Source organism: Manis javanica, chromosome 11, assembly GCF_040802235.1.
Source record: "Manis javanica isolate MJ-LG chromosome 11, MJ_LKY, whole genome shotgun sequence".
Lineage (NCBI taxonomy): Eukaryota > Metazoa > Chordata > Mammalia > Pholidota > Manidae > Manis > Manis javanica.
Window position 1 is genome coordinate 81830651 of NC_133166.1, and position 22016 is coordinate 81852666.

Below are 22016 nucleotides of genomic sequence, written 5' to 3' on the forward strand. Positions count from 1 at the left end.
AGATCAGGGCTGCTGGCTTGCCAGGTACATTCTTTGAGGACAGGGTGCCCTTGGTACCACTGTATCCCCACAGGGGCCTGTGGGGCCAGATGCTGACAGGTTTTGGTAGAAAGGCTGATCAGCTCCTGGCTTCATGATGCTTCACCAGTCTGTTACTTACCCCCTCTTTTCAACTCCAGATAGGAAAGAGGGACCGATGATTAGCAGGAAATCAGCCAGGAAAGGCAACAAGAAACCAGAGCATCTATTCCACAAGCAGGATCTGCAGTCAGTCATGAAGGTCAAGTGCTGTGTCTTTAAGGACTGACATCTCCCCTGTCTGTGCCAGTGGGCACAGGGAGGGACAGCGGCAGAGAAAGAAGGGTTTTGAAATCAGCCATCTATTACAGGTGCAGGAAACTTGGGTTTTAACAGCAGAAGAAATGTGGCTGGCGAGGAACCCCAGTTCAGGCATCTTTGGGTGCCTCTAAATTAAAATTCTGGGGACCTGGAAAGCATTGTGGGAGTCAGAGGAGGTGAAACCGCATCAAAAACAGTTTCATATTCTTACACTGAGTCTCACTGGAAGGTTAGGTGGGTGGGGGACTAGATGTCAGCTCAGGATGAACTCTGGATGAGCCTCTGCCCTCTCCCCAAGGCACCCTGATAATTAGGGCCAGAACCCACCACTGGGGGTGGGGTTGACCTTGTTCATCACAGGATCTGGCTGGATGCAGGTCATTGCCCAAAATACTGTCCCTGTCCTTTCACTGAAACCCTTATTCTCTTTAAGCATCATTCAGTGTCTTGTTGTAAGTATATTAGGTCTCTCTTGGTCCAACTCAACTAGACTTACACTAAAATAAAGACAGAAAATGTTTTGAGTTAGGCAATTTATAAAATTTAGGTGTAGATCTTTAAGATTAAGGCCCTGCTGGATTCACATACTCAAGATGATGTCACGATAGTTCTGTCTTTGCCCATCTCTCCACTGTGCTCTCAGCGGACATGCCCATGTCGGTGCCAGGCAAGCAGGCCAGACAAGCCTAGCAGGACAATAAATGCTTCTTTCCCAGTAGCTCTGAGTCATGGCTCAGCCTGTGCGCTTGGCCAGCTCCAGTCCAATCACTGAGGTCAGGGAGACTCATAGTTTTAATGACCGGGTCCAAGTCCTGTGCCCATCTCTGGGGCAGGATGGCATCTAGGCAGGATTGGCTACAACTGAACCACAGGGACAGGGAGGGAGGACAGGCGATTCCTCAAAATAAATCAGACTGTTAGCAAACATGAGGCAATGGTGACAGGGCGAATTTACCGCGTGATGAATAGATACAGTCACTCTAAGATCTGCTTCCTACATGGAAGTGTTCCTACAGAGACCCTCATCTCTCTTTAGCTAAGCGTTAAGGGCTCACATCCTAAAATTGGGTCTCTCTCTCCCCACCACCCTCCTGGTTCCACATGGACCTGTTTTTTTTTTTAGAAACTTGGATTGTCTTGTTGAAGACAGTCCTCAAAAGGGCAAATACCATTTCATTTTTTTCCAGTCCAGCAAAACAACCAAGAAGCCCAGTCTCTGCTCCTCAATGAGGACAAACATGGAATTTCTAAAACCAATTATCTGGGGACAAAAGAGCATCAGAGATTTATCTGAATGGCAGCAAAGTCTCATATGGTTTGAGCCCTAATTCGAGGGAGGTCCTGGCGTTTGGAGCCTACCATGGGATGCCCCTGGCTTTGACTGAAGGAAAATGGAGGTTTTGGCTCCAGCTCTGCCCTTTGCCACCTGGGTGACTTTTTTCCTGGGTCCCAGTTGTCTCACGTTTAATATTAGGTTTTGGATGAGGTGTGCTTTCTCTCTAGTACAGGCCATTTCCCTTCTAAAGTACTTGATTTTTAGCTGACACTCCAAATCCATAATAATCTGGGTTGTACCTCCGTTGTATCTGTAGATGGCATAATTTAGGCACCATAAGGATTAAAAACAAAACAAAACCTTTATGCCTGATACATGAAGAGGAGCATAGGAGGACACTAACATTGAACCCTACTTTCAGGATAGAAAATGTTGCCAGGAAGGGGGCATCTTCAGATCCAGCATGGACTAGACTTAGTCCCTGGGACACAGTCAGCCAACCATCCAGGGTCTAAGTGCCCACCAGGCACTAGCAGATGCCCCTGTGTGTCTGAGGCCCAGGGAAGGTGAGGTAGGGAGGGAGAAGATAACATGCTCAGGAAAGTCTGCATGTAACATCTTTCATGTTTCATTGCTCTGAGATAATTTCATTACTGAAAGTGAAATGCTGCAGCCATGATGCTCAGGGCAGTTTGGGAAGGTTGTTCATCACAGATTTCCAACTGGACGACGAGAGTTACATCAGATGATTACATAGTGTTGAAACCTAAGAGCAGGGGCCATTTCTGGCCCATGGGCAAATGGTAGATGTACACAGAGGGAATAATGAATAAGTGAGCAAATGCATGGACAGGTGGCTGAGTGTAAAGGTGAATTCCAATTCCAACTCCCACAACTGTGGACACAGGGTTCCCACCAGAAGGGAAAACAATACATAGATGTAGGAAGTTGGGAAAAAGTAGAGAACACAGGAAATGTGTGTAGCATAACTAGACAAAGAGGGTTCGGGGCAGGAGGAGATTTTTTGGGAGGAAAGGTCATCACACTTAGCTGCTGCCCTGGAAGCCTCCTTTGAAAGAAAGCACTTCTTTGGTACCCCACCCACCTGGCTGCCCACCCACCCTTCACTCTGAGAAGCTGGAACAGAGCTGGAATCAACTGTAAGTGGTACAGAAATGAAACTTCTGTAGCAACCACAGTGCCTGGGACCTCACTGTGCCACCTGGGTCCCTGAGCCTGATCATCTTCAGGCCCTTCCTCCACCCTGCGAGGTGGTGGGGGTGAACTTGAGCACAGGGAGCGGGAGCAGGACCTGTGCAAGCCTTCAAAGTGCATGCACACACATGTGAGCTCATGCATACACAAGTATGCACACATGCACATGCATGAAGAGGCACACAGACGTCAGAGCGGGTGTCAGAGAAGTACATGTGCAGGGATAAGGAAGGTGCAGAGCCCATGCAGTGATTAATTCAGAGCACAAAGGGAAGGCCACCCCACTACCTTTGCTCTTGTGAGCTGAAATCCCTAAGAGGATCACAGCCCCAGACACTCTCCGAGACTGCTGAGGTCCCCCTTTCTGTACCAGAATGTAACTTTGACAAGTGAGAGGTGAGATGTGCAAGCATGAAGGCATCACAGGAGCGGGGCACTTGTGGGTTAGGTGTCTGCACAGAAGAAGCTGATTAAGCCAGCTGTCAGCTGCTGTCCTGGGGATGCATTTAGGTGCCTCTGTGTAGCTAAAGCCAGTTCTGCCAGGAGAAAGGCCAGAGCAGACGTGGATGGCAGGATCGAAGGTTAACCTCTGCAGTGATGATGGGAACGGGTTTCTGCAGCTGACAATACAAGGGCAGGCAGGCTGGTGTGAGACAGGAGACAGCCAGGGGGTGCCCGGGTAGGCTCACAGAGCATCTGTCAGGGGGCTGCAGCAAGGGGCATCCATGCCAGAGGCACGGCACGGGGATGAGAGGAGGGCAAGAGAGATTAATACTCAGCATATATTGTAAACATTCATGGGGGCACCAGATGGTTGCTTGTTGATAAGAACAAGAGTATGAGGTTAGAGCAAGACCCAAAGCACAGGTGACCTGAGGGCAGGGCATCATTAATTTGCCCTGTCTGGCAGTTAGACTGGTCCAGAGTGTGGCCTACGGTGGCACCACCTGTAACATGCAATACGTTTTGGAAAAAGAGGGTGGTTGGGTTATAGAGCCAGTGGGTCTCCAGGGCTGGGGACGGGCTGCCCTCCGGGAAGGGTTTGTCACTTGAGGACTGTTGACTCGGGGCCGACCAGGCTGTCTCATGCTGGGAGGGGCCAGGTGGCACAGGGCAGTGAGTGCTTTAACTGTGTCCCTGGGTGGCTTGGTTTTGGTCAGTTGTACCGATCCATACCTTTAGGATTGTGGTTCCTGTGTGGGTGGGTTGGGCATAAGTCCATTTCTGACTGATTTACAATGGCAATGGCTCTCAGCATTTACTTGGGGGGAATGTGGCCCCTCCCCTTGACTCTGGTCTCCCTTCAGGCCCTCCTGTCTCCCCTGTTTTCAGCCTCCCTTTCCTCACTGACCCTTTATATTCCACCCTGTGCCTCTTCCACTTCCACCTTTCTCTGCCCTCACCTTTACCTGTCTTTTGACCTTTTCACTAACCCATCCCTTACCATGGAACCATGGTCTTTGGAGCTAGAAGATCCTCAGGAGCATTTAGAGCAGCCCCTTGCCCAGACCTCTGCCAAGGCATCATTTATCCTGTGCTTATACATCTCCCAGAACTGCCCACAGCCCGGGGCAGCTCCTTCTGTTTTTGGGGCGCTTTGACTGTTAACACAGTGGGAACCCATGGATGGCAGAGGTGTGCCCTGCCTTTGAAGAACTCAAAGTCTACTGGACTGGAACCATCCACTGTTTGGTTCTAGTTCCAACTGCTAGGGTCTATATAGATAAGCAATGTTCAAGAAATATTTATTGAGCATTTCTAGTGTGCCAGCCTCTGGTCTAGAGATTACAGATTGCACAATTAACAAGAGAGTGTCCCAGTAGTTAAAATGCTTGAGTTTAGGAAATAGGAGAGATTTGCAGTGACTTGGTGTGTTAAGAGCTGTAATAAGCAGACTATGGGAAACTTGAAGAAGGAGCGATTCATTGGGGAGGCTTCACAGAAGACATGGTGTCTGACCTGATTTTGGAAGGAAGCGTTCACCCATAGAAAAGGACTGTACACACACAGGACCCTCCCAGGCATCACTTGGGATTCGGGCAAACCAGGCAGCTGGAGTAAGATAAAATAGTATTAAGTGAATGAAGGGAAGAGACCAAGGAATGAGCTAGGACACTGGAGGGATACCCAGGAAATGGGAAAGGAAATCACATGTAACATGACATGGGAACTGCACACACAGTATGGTGCAAGAGATCGGGGGGCGGGATCCCTGACGCATGTAGGAGGCGGCCAGTTCAGCAATGCCTGCTGTGAGGTCACAGTCCCTCTTCTGTCAGTAGAGGTGGTAGTAATACCTGGGTTGCCTCTCTTCTGGGAAAGGGTGGGACGGAGAGGAGGGTGGAGCCGAGGAAACCTCAGTGCCTGGAATAGAGTACATGTAAGGAGGTCTGCAGCTGGCGCATGAGGGTTGGCTTTCGAGGCAGGTAGACCTTCTAAAACCAGGAGGCATGGAGGAGGAGGGGTGGGAGTGTGGGGGGTTAAAAGTAAGAATGAGAAATCCAACTGGGAATTCAGGGTCCCGAGATGATAAGTAGGGACTTTGATAACTGTTGAGGGAGGGAGACTGTAACTCTGGGGCAAAATATAATCCCTGTCCCGGGCAAATTACCTTTGAAACCAAAATCAGTCAAAGAGAAATAAAGTGGAGAAACCCGTTTATTGCTTACAAGCAGTCATCCACTTCTGCTTGCCGTACCCCTGGTGACCTGGCTGCAAAAGGGGCCCACCCAACCTCTCTGGTCCAGATATGCCTTCACTCCTCCTTGTAATTCCCTATTGATATGGAGATGGACTACTTCTCTCCATCCTTGGAAACACCTCTTGATATGGAGATGCACTAAGGCCGAGAGATTCTGGAAATATTGCAGTTTTACCCACAGAAGCTTATTTGTCAAAGGCATCCTAAAGGTTCGTGAGCTTCTGCAGAGATGAGAGGACAGCTTTGAGAGGGAGAAAAATCTAAAAAGTGATAATGGGCTCTGGGGGAGATCTGAATACTGATCTAAGCTCAGCCACCTCATGGGCTCTTCAACATCTCTGAATCACCTGTAAAATGGAATAATAATACTTATCTTAGGAGGCTGCTATGAATCAAATAAGGTAATGTATAGAGTTCCTAGCACAGTGCCTGGCATATAGAAGTTGCTAAATAAATGTTTCTTTCCCTCCCTTTTTCCTCCCCATGCATCCCAACAGACATTGATTAGCATTTTGACTATGAGGAACAGAAAGGCCCCAGGAGAGTAAGAGGGCATGGGGGCAATACCAGGGATACCCCTGGTGAGCTTAAGGAATGGTGCCATGGCCATGGTTGTGTCTTTGTACCCACCGTTGTGCTTTGCACATATTAGGTGCTCAAGACACCCACAGATGGAGCTGCACAGAAGCCAGTGCTGTTTTTCATGTCCATATATTTTAGATACATGGGGAAGCACAACTCCTGATTCCTCCACACTGGCTGCAGTCTTGCAAGAATCCTCCTCCCTCTCGGGAGCTGGTCTCCATCTGTGAAATAAGGGGCACAGCAGGATGATCTGACATTATTCTGTGGAGAGATTTTAGGGCCATAGAAGGTTTCAGTTTGGTAAGACTACTTCAGTGGTTTGCCCACAAGGCTCCTTTGTAAGTGACAAATTGGTATGAGGCTCTGGCTCTTTATTCACTGGGCCGAGGCTGTCCTTTCCCTGCTGCCCCCAGGCCCATGACAGCAAACCATAGCCCAGGTTTGGAGGCTGTGTGCCTCGCAAGCCCCCGAGGATAGAAGGCTCTCGAGGCATCCAGCTGCTCGGCCCTCACTGACATCTGCTAGACACTAAAGGAAACAGTAGGTGACAAAAGCAATGACTTTGACATTTGAGTCAGTGTTTGGTGCCCTTGACTTTCCCACAAACCCACCATGACATGTGTTTTTGCAATGAAGCATTTCAAACATAAGTAAGGGGCTCATAAAAGAGCCCGCAAGAGCCAGGCCCTTCCAGTCTTAGTAGGTAACTCTGTGGGGTGTGCCTCTCCCTTGCCCCGCCCTGCTGGCAGTGAGCTCCCAGCCCTGTGTGCTCAGGGGCCCTGCTCACTGCCCATCTTACTGTTCTTGTTGCATAATCACATTGTGCCCTTTCAGATTAGAATTTTGGCTCCAATACCAGCAGGCTGTGTGATCTTAGGCAAGTCTCTCAACTTATTTGAGCATCAGTTTCCTCATGTCTATTCATCGAGTCAACAGATACTTACAAACTGCCTTTAATACCAGGCCTTGTTCTGGGCTTGGACTTCGTGTTTAGCCATGTCTCTTCCTGACTGTCAGAAATTCACACGGTTAGTCACTGATGTGACTTAGCAACCAACATGCAGCCTCCACGTGGTTCTCAGTCACGCCAGCATATTATGTGCTTGCTCCTGAGGGCTGAGAAGATGTCGGTCCCCAGAGCCACCACTTGAACTTTACTGCGTGAGGGTCAGCCACTGGGGTTCTAACTACAGGGACACTTGATGAGCCTTTTGAGAGAAATATAAATGCACTGAATGGCATGAGAAGTTCTGAGCTGGGAGGGAGGTCATCTGGAGGCAGGGAAGACAAGAGGCTGCCCTTGAATCCAGGGGGATCATTGATGGGACCGGGTGGCCTTTGGACATTAGCCCACATGGCTACTCTCAGATGTCTTCTTACTTGTCTCAGGGTTGAAGAGCCAAACATTGATGAGAGATTAAGAAAATGATAGAGCTGTAACCTGAGGACACTGTTAAACCATGGTATGGGGCGTGGTATTTATTACTTCTTGAGTGTGAAGAGTAGTTGTCAGGCACGGTGCTAGGCTGGGTAGGTATGATCAAGTGCAGAACATAGTCATGATTTTATACCTCTGAGATTGTGATAAATCCTGGAAGAGGGAAAAACTCCAGAGTATGGGGAGAGTGGGTACTAACTGGGACTAATGCTAACTGGAAGTATCTCATTTAGGTGGAGTGACCCAGTGAAGGCCTCTTTGAGGAAGTGACATTTAGTTTAGGACTGAAGGATTCTAGAGCTGGTTGGAGAAAAGTGGGTCAGAGGTGGGGAAGGAGCATTGCAGTGTCTCAGGCTAAGGTCCTGAGGTAAGTGACAACTTGACCCATGTGATGAACTGAAAAGCCAGGGTGACCGCTGTGTGGTGCAAGAGGAATTGCATAGAATGAGATCAGTTGGAGCGTTAGGAACAGCCCAGGTAAGGCAGCGGCTTGGAAGTCATGCTGAAGAGTTCAGATTTTATTCGAAAGGCAAAAGCGGTATTTCTAACAGCCGACTGACAGATGCAGATTTACATTTATTTCTGTGGCAGTTGAATGACCCACCTCAGGGGAGGGTGGGGAAATTGAACACCACATACCCTGTGTCAGCTCAGCAGCAGGCTGGCAGCACCCTCAGAGTGTCATCGGGAGATGGAGCCCCTGAAGGCCTGTGTGGAAGAATCTGAATTCCCGCCAGTTGCTGATCCTGGACCCTCTGGCGTTTATTAATTCAGCCAACACATTTGTTGAGTTTTTACTTGATTAGTTTCAACTTGTTGAGTTAGATAGTGAGCCAGATAGATGCAGTGTACCTCATATAATTTGTTAATACTCAGTAGTACTACCCCCAGCTTGTCACCCTTTTCCTGTCCCCAGGAGCGTAAAGCAAATTATAATTCCTACATTCCATTGCAAGTGGGATCCCAATTGGATTCCACCAAGAGGAAGCAATTGCATGAGATTTGGAAGGTAGAGGAGGAGAAGCAGCAGCTCCTGAAGGGATGTGGGCAGCAGCGTGGGGCTTTCTTGTACCTCTGGTGTCCCCCTAAGACGCACCAATGTCAGAGCTGCTGGAAGCTGAAACTAAGGGTCATTGCACAAGTTTTGTACTTCAAAATCTCCTAAAGGTGGCCTTCTTGACCACTGCTTACCTAACCTCTAATTCCTATTTTAGCTCTTACTTGGAGTGCCTTCTGTTTTCCTGACCAGACCTTGACTGATAGGCAAGGAGCAGGGAAAAAAATGGAGTGATCTTGAGATCTGATCATACTACTGGGGGTGAGGGGGTGGCAGGGCTGAAGGATGATTTTTGACCCCGTTGCTACAGGTATCCACAGTCTCTGTATTTCCTCCTTAAGCCTAGTGTGACTTGGAGAAACAATAGTTAATGGTTGATAATTTACCCCCTAGCTCATTCTTTCATATTAGAAAAGGATATAAGATCACCTTTTTCTTAGAGATTTGATCACATTGAAGTATAAAGCAAGTTGTGGTTATCTACTTGCCTAGGCAAGATTAAATAAACCCTTGGACATCTTGCAGACTCACCTGAGCCCATGAGATCTTGTAAGGAGGGAGGAGAGATGGGCCCTGTACAAAGAGAAGGGCAGGAAAGCACACAGTCTGTGGGCTCAGCAGACTTGGATATGAACGAATCCTGACTCCATCTCTCACCAGGGTTACTTTCTTCTCTGAGTCCAGTTACTCATTGATGAAGATAATCCACTCATTTTTGTAGAATTATTGTACATAGTAGTGATGATGATAATTACAGCTAGCAGTTGTAGAGTGTATACTATATTCCAGACCCTCTTCTGAGCGCCTCACCTGAATTAATGCATTTAATTAATCCCCAAATCATGCTGGAGGCCACGGATGTAAAGAATGTAGCAGGGCTGGCAAGGTGACACTCTAACATGGATTTCTGGTTGTGTCCCTTGGAAACAACCCCAAGAAACAGTAAGTGTCTTGATGGGCCTGAGAAACTGACATAAAGGTGAGGCTAACATGCTAAGCTGGGGAAGCATACCTCGGACCCTTTTATTAAAGGGTCAGGACAACTTCTGAGGGCATTACAATGGTAGGGGATTAAAGGTGGCTTGAATTTTCATCTAATGAGGTGAGACACGTAAAGAATTCTAACGAGTCGTGCAAGGAGGGTTCTCTGACTTGGTCCTGCACAGCAGTTTGCTCCCACATCTCACCCATAATCCCTTAAATCTCTAGGACTGGCAATCCTACCCATTCTGAAAGAAATTGCCAGCTCTGAATCTTTCTCCCCACTCCATCCTCAAGGAGCCCTGGTCCGAGACTCAGAGATGTGCGCACAGGTAGGAGGGGTAAGTGAGGAGAAAATCTCCTCAACCTGAGTTTCCCACATTGGGGAGCTACCAGCCTGCTGGCTCTTTGATTTGTTTATTCAGTCCTTTTCTTGAAGCAATATATAAATATAGATACAGATGAGATAGAGATATAGATTTATTTCTTTAGCAATCACAGAGCTAAGACCTACTTTGAAACAATAATTTCTGCTAATTAGCAAGATTCTAGTAGTATCCAACCTGCTATTGTTTGGCAGGGTATTTGTTTTCCCATGATTTTGCCAACCTGGAGATGTTTGGTGGCATTATCAGAGTGATCCCAGGGTTTAAAGACTGCTCTCTCTGTCTCTGTTTTGATTCAGATTGTCCCTCGGATTGCAGGGCAGTGGGTGAGTCAAGGGCAGATATTAAGATTCTGATTTCTCCTATCACAGAATGAATCAAGAGAAGGAGCACAGGGAGATGGGAAATGCTAGAAGTTTCTGTGGGAGTTTGTGATAGAAAAGCAAGGGGTCTTAGCCGGAGACAAAGACAGAGAGGTTCATCAGTCCACCAGGAAAATCTCTGGGGATACTGGATGCCAAGCATCGGCTGTACTCTTCCCACTAACCTCTCCCCTTCTCCACCTTCTTTTATCCTTAGTGGAAGAAGGTCGATTCCATTAAGTCTGTAGATGAATTATATATGGGAGGATTCACTCAATTTATAACAGCAACATTTGTTGAGTGCTTACTTTGATGCTCAGGACTATTTTAAGTATATCAAATGCTTTGACTCATTTAATCCTCACAATGCTCTATGCAACAGGTACTTATGATCACAGCCATTTTTATGGATGAAGAAACTGGCACAAAGTTGGGCAAATGACCTGTCCTTGTCCTTATCAGCACAAAGCTGATAAGTGGAAGAGCTAGGATTTGAACCCATGCACTTTTACTCCAGAACACCACCCTAACCATCATGCAATACTTTCTCACTCTCCTTCCCATCCAGAATGTGGTATATTTTTCCCATTTGTTTGGGTCTTGGCCATTTTCCAGAAATTGTTTATATTTTAAAAAATAGAATTCAATACATTTTTTTAAAGAATTTTTTTTTATTATTCCTAATGAACTTTAAACTTACCCTTTTTCATAACTATGAATAATGTATGTGTGTGAATTCAAAAGCATATAAACTCTGCCCACCTCTGAAAGATAGCAAGACCACCGTGCTGTCAACGCTGCTCTCCTCTGTTGCACAGTTTCGGGAGCGGACAGTGGGATGTGGGCAGAAGTGCCTAGAGAGGAGGCAGCACCAGCTCTTGGAATCTGACTGTATTGAGCCTGTGGGAAGCGTTAAGGAATTTGACTACTGGAATCAAACCTTCCAACGTAACGTTTTAGACAAGGAAGTGAGATAACTGAATTTGTTTTTAAAAGCACCATTCTTGCAGCATTTTGCAGGGGGACTTGTGCTGGGGAAAGGCTGGTGGGAGAGAGACCAGTTGGCATGCCATTGTGATATTTCAGGTGAGAGACAATAACAGTGTGATGTAAGGCGATACTAGTAGGAAATGTGGGAGTGGACCGGGTGTGCAGACATGAGAAACATGGCTCGGGTAGAATCAACAGTTAAAAGTGTGGGAGAGGAAGAGAGAGGAGTTGAAGCTGTCACCAGGAAGAGTGACCTCCAGTGAAACAGGTTATACGGGGGTGATGGGGGCAGAATGTGGCAGAGAAATAAGTTTGGCACCGGTTTGGCACAGGTGGAGAACCAGAATGACAGCCTCAGAAATGCCCAAGCACAATGTAAATACTAATGAAATTTGAAAAGCAGACTCCTCCGATAAATAGGGATTTATGGGAGGTTTATATGGGAGCATGTTTGGGACTGGTACTGAGCCCTGAGAAGTTATTGGCATATAAATGGTATCTGAAGCCAGAGACAAGGTGAGGTCAGTCCAGGTAGAATCCCCATCTTTAGCATTGCATAAGCAAACAAATTGTGCAGTCAGTTAAATTTGAACTTCAGATAAGCAATGAACAATTGTTTTTAGTATATTCCATGTAATGTTTAGGACATACCTGTCCCCCAAATTATTTGTTTATCTGAAATTTAAATTTTACTGGGCATCACGTATTACATCTCGCATCCATAGCAGAGGCTGCCAACAGAAATGCCTCCAGGGGTCAGGAGGGCCACTTGACACGGTGAGGCGGTGTGTGAGCATGCAGGAGGGATGCAGGAGGGATGCAGGCGCCTGCCCAGCTCATGCTGACCTGGTTTGAAGACATGGCCTCTAGCGTGTTGAATACTCTAATGTTTCAAAGCGTAATGGAAATCTGTATTTTTTAATGTAGAATATCCCAGTTCTAAAAGGGGACAGCCAATGAAAAGAGGAAGACATTGGGAGGCAGAAAAGAAGCAGGTTTCTGGGTTCTATAAGGCATGTGGACCCCTGGTTTGCAGGCCCTGATCTAATCTAAGGAGGAGGAGGCAGGTCTGTACCCTGTAAATGATGATGGTTTGCAGTGTTGGGGTAAATAGCACTTGGGGGTGGGGGGTGGGGGAGGATGATTCCCTCGTGCAAAAGGTGAGATGTGGTCGGGCTCTGGCCCCACGCCTGGCTTCTCCCCTCAGCACCTGAACAAGTGCGCTGACCACTCTCCCAAAGCTGGGCACTGGTCAAAGGGCTGCACCCAAAGCGATTTGCTCTCCCAGGGCCTGAGAAAGACGAGCCTATACCAGCCTTTCGGGTAGCAGGGCAGCAGCAACTGGGGCCTTGAAGGCTTTCATCAGAAAATTGTGGGCGGAAACTTCCCGGGGTTTGCTCTGAGCTTCTTGAGGCTTCTCAGCTTCAGATGCAAAGTGAGTGGGTGTCTCTCTGAGAAGCAGAAAGAGAGAAAGAGAGAATGAAAGAGAGGTGTTTCCCTCAGCTATGGAAACTCTATAAAGAGAAAGCCGGCTTCCCTCCTCTCGAACAGTCCGAAACAAGAGTCCCCTCTTTGCCAGCTGGGCCTCCGCAGGGCTGAGAAGAAGGAGAGTCGTCGGTCCGGGGCCAGCCCGGGTCACCGGCCACCATGCAGCAGCCCTGGGATTACCCATGTCCCCCGATCTACTGGGTGGACAGCGGAACCAGCAGCCGCTGGGTGTCTCCAGGCCCAGTCCTCCCCAGTGCACCGTCTGTGCCAGGGAGGCCGGGGCAAAGGAGGCCACCGCCGCCACCGCCACCCCCGCCGGCCCTGCCCCCACTGCCCCCACTGCCCCCACCGCCTCTGGAAAAGCGGAGGGACCGCAGCACAGGCCTGTGCCTCCTTGTGCTGTTTTTCATGGTTCTGGTAACCCTCGTGGGACTGGGGCTCGGGATGTTTCAGCTTTTCCACCTGCAGAAGGAATTGGCCGAACTCAGAGAGGTAAGCTGGCATGTGGGTGCTGTGCCTGGAGGCCTGGGTGAGGCCGTTCTGCTGCGGGGGACACCGGGGGTCTGCGTATGGCTGCAGGGATCCATGTGCACCACCTCTTGCTGGCTACACACTTTTCAATCCTTTTTCCCATCTTAGAAATGAATCATTCTGGTCATTCTATTCTATAGGCAGAGAAATGGAGGCTCAAATGAGTGAAAGGCATATTTTCTATCTTGTAAAGGATCAGGGCCAAGGACAGGAGTTGTAGTTTTTTTCTCAGTTGAAAAATCAGCCCATTAAACCACTTCTTACTTCATACTTAGTGACTCGAGAAAGTAAAGGAGCTTTGACTCTTGCTTAAAAGTGAATTTGTTCAAATGGCCAACCTAAATTTCCTTGAAAATATTTAAATGTATTGGGACTATTGGAAATCACAAAACTAAGGTACAGAAGGAACAAATGCTTGGCCAAAGTCTGTATTAGAAAGGGTTCTGAGGTATTTAGATTCCCTTCCCAGCGCTTGATTTGTTTGACATTCTGTCTCCTTTGCTAAAAGAACTTCATATGTATTATACACCTTTTCTCTCTCTCTTTTGCCAGGCCACCAGCCAAAGGCATGTAGCATCATCTTTGGAGAAGCAAATAGGTGAGTCCTGTTATACATGTACATTCAGTTTCCATGGATAGTCTGTAGCCCTGAGCCATGTTGGGGGGATGCCTTGAATTCCATCCCATCCTTGGGGCCTCTGTATACTACAAGAGGAAACCTGAGTAATTCTAAATTTCTGGTCATTTTGATTTCTTGAGCTGCCCTGCACTGTGAAGTGAATTAATTGTTCAGGATCAGTATAGCCAAGTACTGCATACAATTCAAAATAATTTCCGCTTGACCTTGGAAAGAGATACACACATACCCAATGCTGGGCCTTTGCCTCCTAAGTAGCTGGCTCCAGGCCTGGCCCCTTTCTCAGGCCTCCTGATTCCCTTGTACAGGGTGATGGCTGTATCTCCTCGAGAGAGAGAGAGAGAGGCAGCGGCAGAGGGAGATGTGTCTGGGAAAGATTCTCTCCTCTTCAGACTCTAAAAGATTTCTCAAGAGTCAAGCTTTATTTTAAAAATATTTTGTAGGATAAAATCAAGCTTTTGAAAAGCAGGAAATTGATCTTTTATATTAGGATATTCTTCTGCAGTCACAGGAAAGCTTGGGGGATGACTTTAGTCATCATTCAACTAGTCGGCCAGCTGCACCCACAGAGGTCATGAGCTACCTTCAATAATAAAGGAAAACCCTGTGTATGAGATCCGGGACAGGATGAAGATGAAAATGTTCAACAATGACCTCAGGAAGTTCCAGAACATATTTTTGGAAGCTGCAGACAGATAAATTTAGGATACTGTGGTTCATTAAACTAAGGTGGATGGAACTTTAGATTTGGTAATACTTGGAAGACAGCCAGAGAGAATCTGGTCCAGTCATCTCATTTCTTAGAAGACAGATGAGGTGATATGCCCAAGACCACTGGTGTGGAACTGGGGCTGGAACTGGGGCTCTTAATGCCTTGTCACCCACAGGGCTTTCCAGTATTAGGATGGGTACCACATGAAATAGGGAAACACCCATCTCCCTATGGTGGCCCTGGAATGAGGAACAACGGTGACAAGCAGGATGACTTTGACGAGCAGGATGCCTTTGTGAAGGCTGTAGGTAAATCTCACCCTTGGAAACTGGGAAGAAAACAGCAGCTACCACCGGCTATCCAGTAAGAGGAACCTGGTCCAGTTTCTCAGGGTAAACCTTCTTCAAGGGACCCAGATTGTAAGCTCCTGTAGAAGCCATCCTTAGGATGGTGTGGTCCCTAGGTCTGAGTTCAAATCTCTAAGTATAAGAAAATCCATATATACACAGCAGAGTAGAAATTTTTGTTAGAAAACTAAAGCCTCTGGAGGATAAAAATAAAATAGCTTTGAAAAATCAATGGAATGTGGCTGGTGAAGCAGGCACTGAATTACTCATCTTTCACCCACTCTCTGGAGTCATTTTAGTAACTGAAAGTCAAGTGAGCAGATGAGTCAGTACAATTCATGCATGTGTCTACCTACCCCAGGAAACAAGTGTCTCCTCTAGATCAACCCAGAGGGAGCAAAGATTGGTGAATTATCACATGGAAATCAAATTAGCAACTATATTAGTGCTATAAGATGCAAATTAAAACAAGGAAATACCCATTTTTACCCATCAACTTAGTAAATATTTTTTTGAAAGCCCAGATTGGCAAAAATATGTGAGAGAAGTCCTCCTTATACATTAGTTAACAGCCAGTGGGCATGTAAATTGCTATAACTTTTCTGAAAAGCAGTTTGGAAAAGTATATCAAAGAATTAGAACTGTTCATTTATCTTGTAATCTCATTACTGAGAAGTTATCTTAAGAAAATGATCAAGAGGTACCCAAAAACTTGTCAGGATGTTCATCAATTCTGTATTAGGTTATTTATTATAAATAATTGAGAAGAAACTTACATGCCTCTGAATAGATTAAAAACACCATGGTGCATTCAGATGAAGGCATGGCAGGCAGCAACCCAAAAGCAGACCTTAGAAGGACCTTGAATGCCTTAGAGACTGCTTTCTATATTGTTAGATAAAAAAGACAGGTTATAAAAACAGCGTGTTTAGTTTAATATTGACCTTATAAATATATATGCACATTTTTATATTCTTAGTAAAGAATTAGGAGGATTTATACTCCCAGTGTGTTTAGTGGTTTTCCCCTGGAAGGTGCTATTATAGATTATTCAAACTTTATTATTTGCTTCTTTTTTATTTTCCACTTTTCTACAGTAAATTCATTTAATCTTTTTATTCATTCACAAATGCTCTTAGAGTGTTTCCTATGTGCCGGGCTGGGTGTTGGGTGGTGGGTGATGACCAAGAACCAGACAGACAGGAGGCCTGTCCTCGTGGAGCTTTTATCGTGCTGGAGAGGATAAACAAAAGCAAGCAAACAGGCAGCATATCTCCCGGTTGTACTCAGTGTGCCCTGAGATCGAGTGGTCTGGAAGGTCCCCTCACAGGAGGTGTTGTATGTCGAGGGTAGGGGTGGGAACCTAGGGGGGATTGTTTGAGCACTGAGAATGGCATGTGCAAAGACCCTGGGGCAGGAGACAGTCAGCACCAAAGTATAGGATATTCTAATGTATTTATCCATCAGGTATTTTTATCGAGTGCCTTCTGTGAGAATAACGCTCTGCAGGGCTCTTTGAGGGATATACAGATAGGAGAAATGTGATTCTCTGTTCCACTTCCTGTCAGTACATGGCGGAGAGCCAGATAAGCTGCACAGATGGTTTGCGGGGTAGGAATGTGAGGGAGACTCAGTTTCACCTTTCCTGTTCACTAACACCTCATTCATAGTGGGAGGTCTTGGGTGGCTATGGAGGTAATGATTACTGAGGTAATGTTCTCAGCAGATTGTGGCATTTTGACACCATATACAAGTTTTGCAAGCTAATTACAATGAGCCTGATGTGGGAGTGCCTCTTTGTGACTCTTTCTTGGACGTCTTAGCTGAATTCAGTAGCTAGGGTGGTAGCTCTATCTGGTTGACATATTTGAGGTTGGAGATGTGGCATCTATTTTGAGAACCACTGTCTATTTTAACTCCTTCAATTTAATTTAGCAAACATTTACTGGTCACCTACCCTGTGTTAGAAACTGAGCTAAAGACTCTGGTGAATTAAACCTAAAGTAAGGAACTTGCCACTTATTCGGGGGAATAAGACAAATTGTACAGTTACCACAGAAAAGGAGAGTCAGAACTGACAAGAGAAGTAAAGACAGCATGGTTCTTGGTTTCAGAGGAGGGAAAAATCATATTTGAACCCCCCAAGGAAGCGGTATTTTGGCATTTACAGGGTTGATAGGAATTTGACACAGGGATCTTTTGGGGAAGGCACTGCAGGCAGAAGGAACAGCAGAAGCAAAGGCACAGAGGCAGGTAGCTGGGTGTGTTCGTGTCACAACAGAACTCCTCTCATGTGGCTGTGCCAATAGTGAGCAAGGAGAGGAGATAAGGCTGGACAGAGATCGTGTGGGAGGGGAAGACTGTGCACAATTACATGTTCAAGGTGTTGACTGTAGAATGCCACTGGGAAAAGATCTCATGGCCCGGAGGTGAATCAGCTGTCTCCTTTGGCCTCCTCTCCAGAATCCCAGGGGCAGCAGAGCCAGAGCAGAGGAGCCCTGGACTCAGAGACAGGAGACCTGAGTGTTGGTTCCAGTCTGACACTGAGTAGCTGGGTCTTCTTGGACAAGTCATTCACCTTCCAAACTCATGTAGCAATCTATAAAATGGGATAATAATCTCTACCTCAAAGGGCTGTGGCAAGTTCTAAAAGCAGTATCTGATAGGACAGCTCTTTATAAATCAACCTTTATAGTGTTTCATGGTGACAGTATGATTTATGCATATGTCTATCTTAATTTGGTTTACTGTTTACCTCTAGGTTCTGAAGTAGAGGCTACTGTGAGTTCTACAGTTTGGACTTGCATGATTAGTATATGTTAATGTTGCTACTTATGCTTTTTAAAAAATCTTTTACTGAAATGACCACCAGAATTGTAGCTAGTATCTCATTTTTACATATACCTTCCATCTCTCTGGGATACAGGTCCCTCCAATCCATCCTCTGAAAACAGGGAGCTGAGGAAAGTGGCCCATTTAACAGGTTTGTATCTGGCAGGTTTGTGGGACCTGGGAAATCCTTTGGCAGGAAACAGAACAGCTGGTTGGTTTTGAACACTGTGCTCTGGGGGAGCTGTCACTTTCCACGGTATTTGAAGCCCAAGCGTAGTCACAGCATTCTAGACAGGTCAGCCTCACATGCATATTGAGCACCTACACTAGACTGGAGAGATGGAGCTGATTCTGATATGACCCCTGCCTATAAGGAGTTCATGCTTTTCAGTCTTTCCAAAGACCACAGGTCTAGGAGGTGAGAGCTGGGAAGATGGGGAATGATAAATTATTACGTTCCTGTTACCCCAGTTTTCTAGAAGAGCTTCACCCTGCTTTGCTTAAGACTATGTAGAAATCTGAGTGAGAAGAGACACCCAGTCCTGGCACTGGCAGAACCTGTGGTCATGTATTAGAGTGGGAAGATCTGATTGCAGCATGGTAAGGGCAAGTCAGTGTAAAGTCTGTAAATATCTGAGAAGTGGATAAGTATACGAGAACGTGGTGTGCCACTGAGACTGCAGAATGCTCTTGTTTGTATCATCAGACATTTATTGAGCAAATGCTATGTGCCAAGCCTTGAGGACATGGAGATGCATAACACGTGCTTTCAAGGAGCTCAAAACCTAATAGGGAAAGATGGGTACATAAGAATTTCCATATTGGAGAGTGTTCTTTGTGTAAGGAATGTACGTAATGCTGGGGGGATGCAAAGGAAAGGGGATTTTAGCTCCGAGTGAGGGACTGAAGACCCCTTAATGTAGGTGAGGTGTTGGATGAGGTAATTCCAATGGTCCTTCCCTACATTAGAGCTTTAGATTTCCTTGGGTGTGGCTTTTCTCCTCATGGGGGACTTCAAAGCCCAGCAGTCCTGGTGCTTCTTCTGAAGATCATAGAATCTTTGTTTCAGAGAACTAAAATCATCTCAATGATTTCTCATTGCACTCGATTAAAGGAATGTATTGTTCCAGTTGTGTGAATGGTAAAATTGAGGCAACTTGATGAGGGTGTTGAAGTGATGGACTGAGTCTGACTCCTTTGGCAGTTCTATATGAACTCAGTGTAAAAAACACAAAAAACAAAACTTATTCCAGGAGGGGCCCACAGTTCTGCCTTGGAAGCTTAGTTTGTTGGGTGTGTGAGCACTCCTGGCTGAAAGCTCTCCTCCGATTTGATTTCAGGCAAGCCCAACACAAGATCCATACCTCTGGAATGGGAAGACACGTATGGAATCACCCTGGTCTCTGGAGTGAAGTATAAGAAGGGCAGCCTTGTGATCAATGACACGGGGCTGTACTTTGTGTATTCCAAAGTGTACTTCCGGGGTCAGTCCTGCAACAACTGGCCCCTGAACCACAAGGTCTTTATGAGGAACTCTAAGTATCCCCAGGACCTGGTGCTGATGGAGGGGAAGATGATGAATTACTGCACTACTGGCCAGATGTGGGCCCGCAGCAGCTACTTGGGGGCAGTGTTCAATCTCACCAGTGCTGACCACTTATATGTCAATGTCTCTGAGCTCTCTCTGGTCAATTTTGAGGAATCTAAGACATTTTTCGGCTTATATAAGCTCTAAGAAAAGCACTTTGGGATCCTCTCCATTATGGCTCCTTATTTCAGGTGCTGGAAATGTTGTCTGGAATGAGGATTTTCTCCTTCTCGTTGACATGAGGTCCAGAGAGAAGACATGAACCAAGAGGAGCTTGAGACCTTAGGGTCCAGCAGGTCTACAGCTCCTCACCTCACCTAGGTCCACGAGCCAGATGGGAAGACAGTTTGGCTAAAGGACACAAAACGCTGGGCTGCCGTGTGAAGAGGCAGAGGCAGGGAAAAGCAGCTACCAGGGTGTTCGATATTCATCTCAATTGGCCAATAGCATTTTGGTACCTTGAAAAGGACACCTGTTAACTCACTGTTTGTGGTGGGTCTACTGTCTACCTCAGGGGAGGCTTTCAGATATATGGATATGACATGAGTGTAGAAGGGATGGAAAAAGAGGATGAAGCTTGCATGATAAGCTAAACAGACTGAAAGTCCAGTGTTCCTTTGGCAGCTTTTTAACTTCTAAATGCATCGCCTGAGCCACCAGGTAATGCTAACAGGGAGGCAAGGAGGATCTTTGAGTGACTCAGTCCATTCCCTGCACAGCATGTACATTTCCAGTGCAATTGTAGGTGTGCGCAGGTGTGTGTGTGTGTGTGTGTGTGTGTGTGAGACCAGAAGAGTTACACATGGACAGAGAATGTGGGGATTGTGAAGGACAGGTTAGGAAAATATGGATTGCATTTGGTGGTAGATTTTGAATGCTTCGTAGCAACCAACTCTAATAGTCCTCACAACTCATTGATTGTCAGCTATTGATGCTGTTTTCCTATAATAGAACCAATATTTATATACATTTTGTGCATCTTTTATGAAAAGAATAATAAAAAATATTTTAGAATGCAGATAAACATTATGAATGTACTTTTTGGAAATCACAAAAATTTGTATTTTTTCCTTATTATTTCTTTCCTCCATGGCTTCTTCACTCATCATGACTTAAGGCCACTTGGAGAAGAATGTAGTGGGGTGAGAAGACATGAGAAGCAAATATTTCCTTCTTTTCCAGACTTTCCTTCCCTCTCTATAGTCTCTCCCTCTGCATCCCCCATTATTCCAAGTGTCCATTACCAATATTATTGCTGGTGTTAAGCTCACCCAATTGCCTATGAATTTGATGACAGCTTGCTTTTTAGCTGGGGCTGAGCCATAGCATAGTGTAAAGGGCACAGACTTCAGACTGAAAAACTGAGTTCGCATCTTTGTCCCCCCACTTCCTAACTGTGCAGCTGCTGGGCAGGTCTTGACCTCTTGGACAAAAAAGGGCTGATATATACATAAAGTATCTGACACTTGGCAGAATGTCAAAAAATGGTACCTACCATTATTAATAAGCCACTCCGTGAGTGGCACTTCATCCTCCAGAAGAAGCTACTGACCTAATAGATGCACCCAAACACCTGGCTTCTTGTATTCTCACATTTGTCACAGGAACTTGTCCTATTTTCTTCAACTACTCACCACCATGGCATTCCCCAGACATTGTCTTCATCAGAAAGTATAGTATCCCCTTAGCATTTGACTTCAGACATTTTACTTCCACAACATCTGTTATTCCAGCTTCATTGCTTCAATATTTTCTCTCCTAAAATATATTTTTTTACCATGTTGAGACCTCTGATCAATAAACTCTATAATTCTCTTACATACTCATCAGCTCTTCCTTGATTTTAACTCCTGTCTCTCTCCAGCTGAGATTCTGCCATCTGCCATTACAGGGGATTTTCTCAACTCCAAAAAAACACTCTGCTTCTCTACGTCCCTTGGAAAAATCCCATTTTCTTGAAGCTGGCATCCTAGCAGCTGAATGTTCCTGGAGGAAAACAGATTGATTTGGTTTCACTTTATCTACTTACGTCATAGTATTCACCTATCAAATATTTAGACCATGTATATATCTATCACTGATTTATTTCTAACTTTTGATTGATTGGAATAAGTAATACCAGTACATAGTACAAATTTTAAAAGGCACACATAGGATGAAAATAAGTCCTCTTCTCACCCTGTCTCATGGCTCCATTTCTTCCCACAAAGAAGATCACTGTCTGACTATGCAGCTTTCTAGAAAGGGGTTCTACATAAATTTGACATCACTTTACACTAAGGTTTCCCAGCCTTGGTTCTATTGACCTTCTGAACTGGATGATTCTTTGTGGCGGGGGCTGTCCTGTGCTTTTCATAAGATCAGCAGTATTCCTACCCTCGAGCCACTAGAAGCCAGTAGCAGTCTCCCCGCCAACCCTCCACCCCCACCCCAGTGTGATAATCAAAAGTACCTGCAGGCATTGCTGAATGTCCCCAGGCTCAGGGTGGGGAGGCAAAAGTCACCCCTCATTGACAACCACTGCTTTACACTGGTCATCACAGATCCCAAG

General features: G+C 46.0%; 1 protein-coding gene across 1 annotated transcript; it reads left to right on the forward strand.

Annotated features, from left to right (window-relative positions):
- The first annotated feature begins 12503 nt into the window (after positions 1 to 12503).
- FASLG (Fas ligand) lies at positions 12504 to 21265 on the forward strand. The gene is made up of 4 exons (XM_017667376.3): positions 12504 to 13310; positions 13902 to 13947; positions 17972 to 18028; positions 19218 to 21265. Exons 1-4 carry the CDS (start codon positions 12978 to 12980, stop codon positions 19610 to 19612), a joined length of 831 nt encoding a protein of 276 aa, XP_017522865.3. The 5' UTR covers positions 12504 to 12977; the 3' UTR covers positions 19613 to 21265.
- The last annotated feature ends 751 nt before the right edge of the window (positions 21266 to 22016 follow it).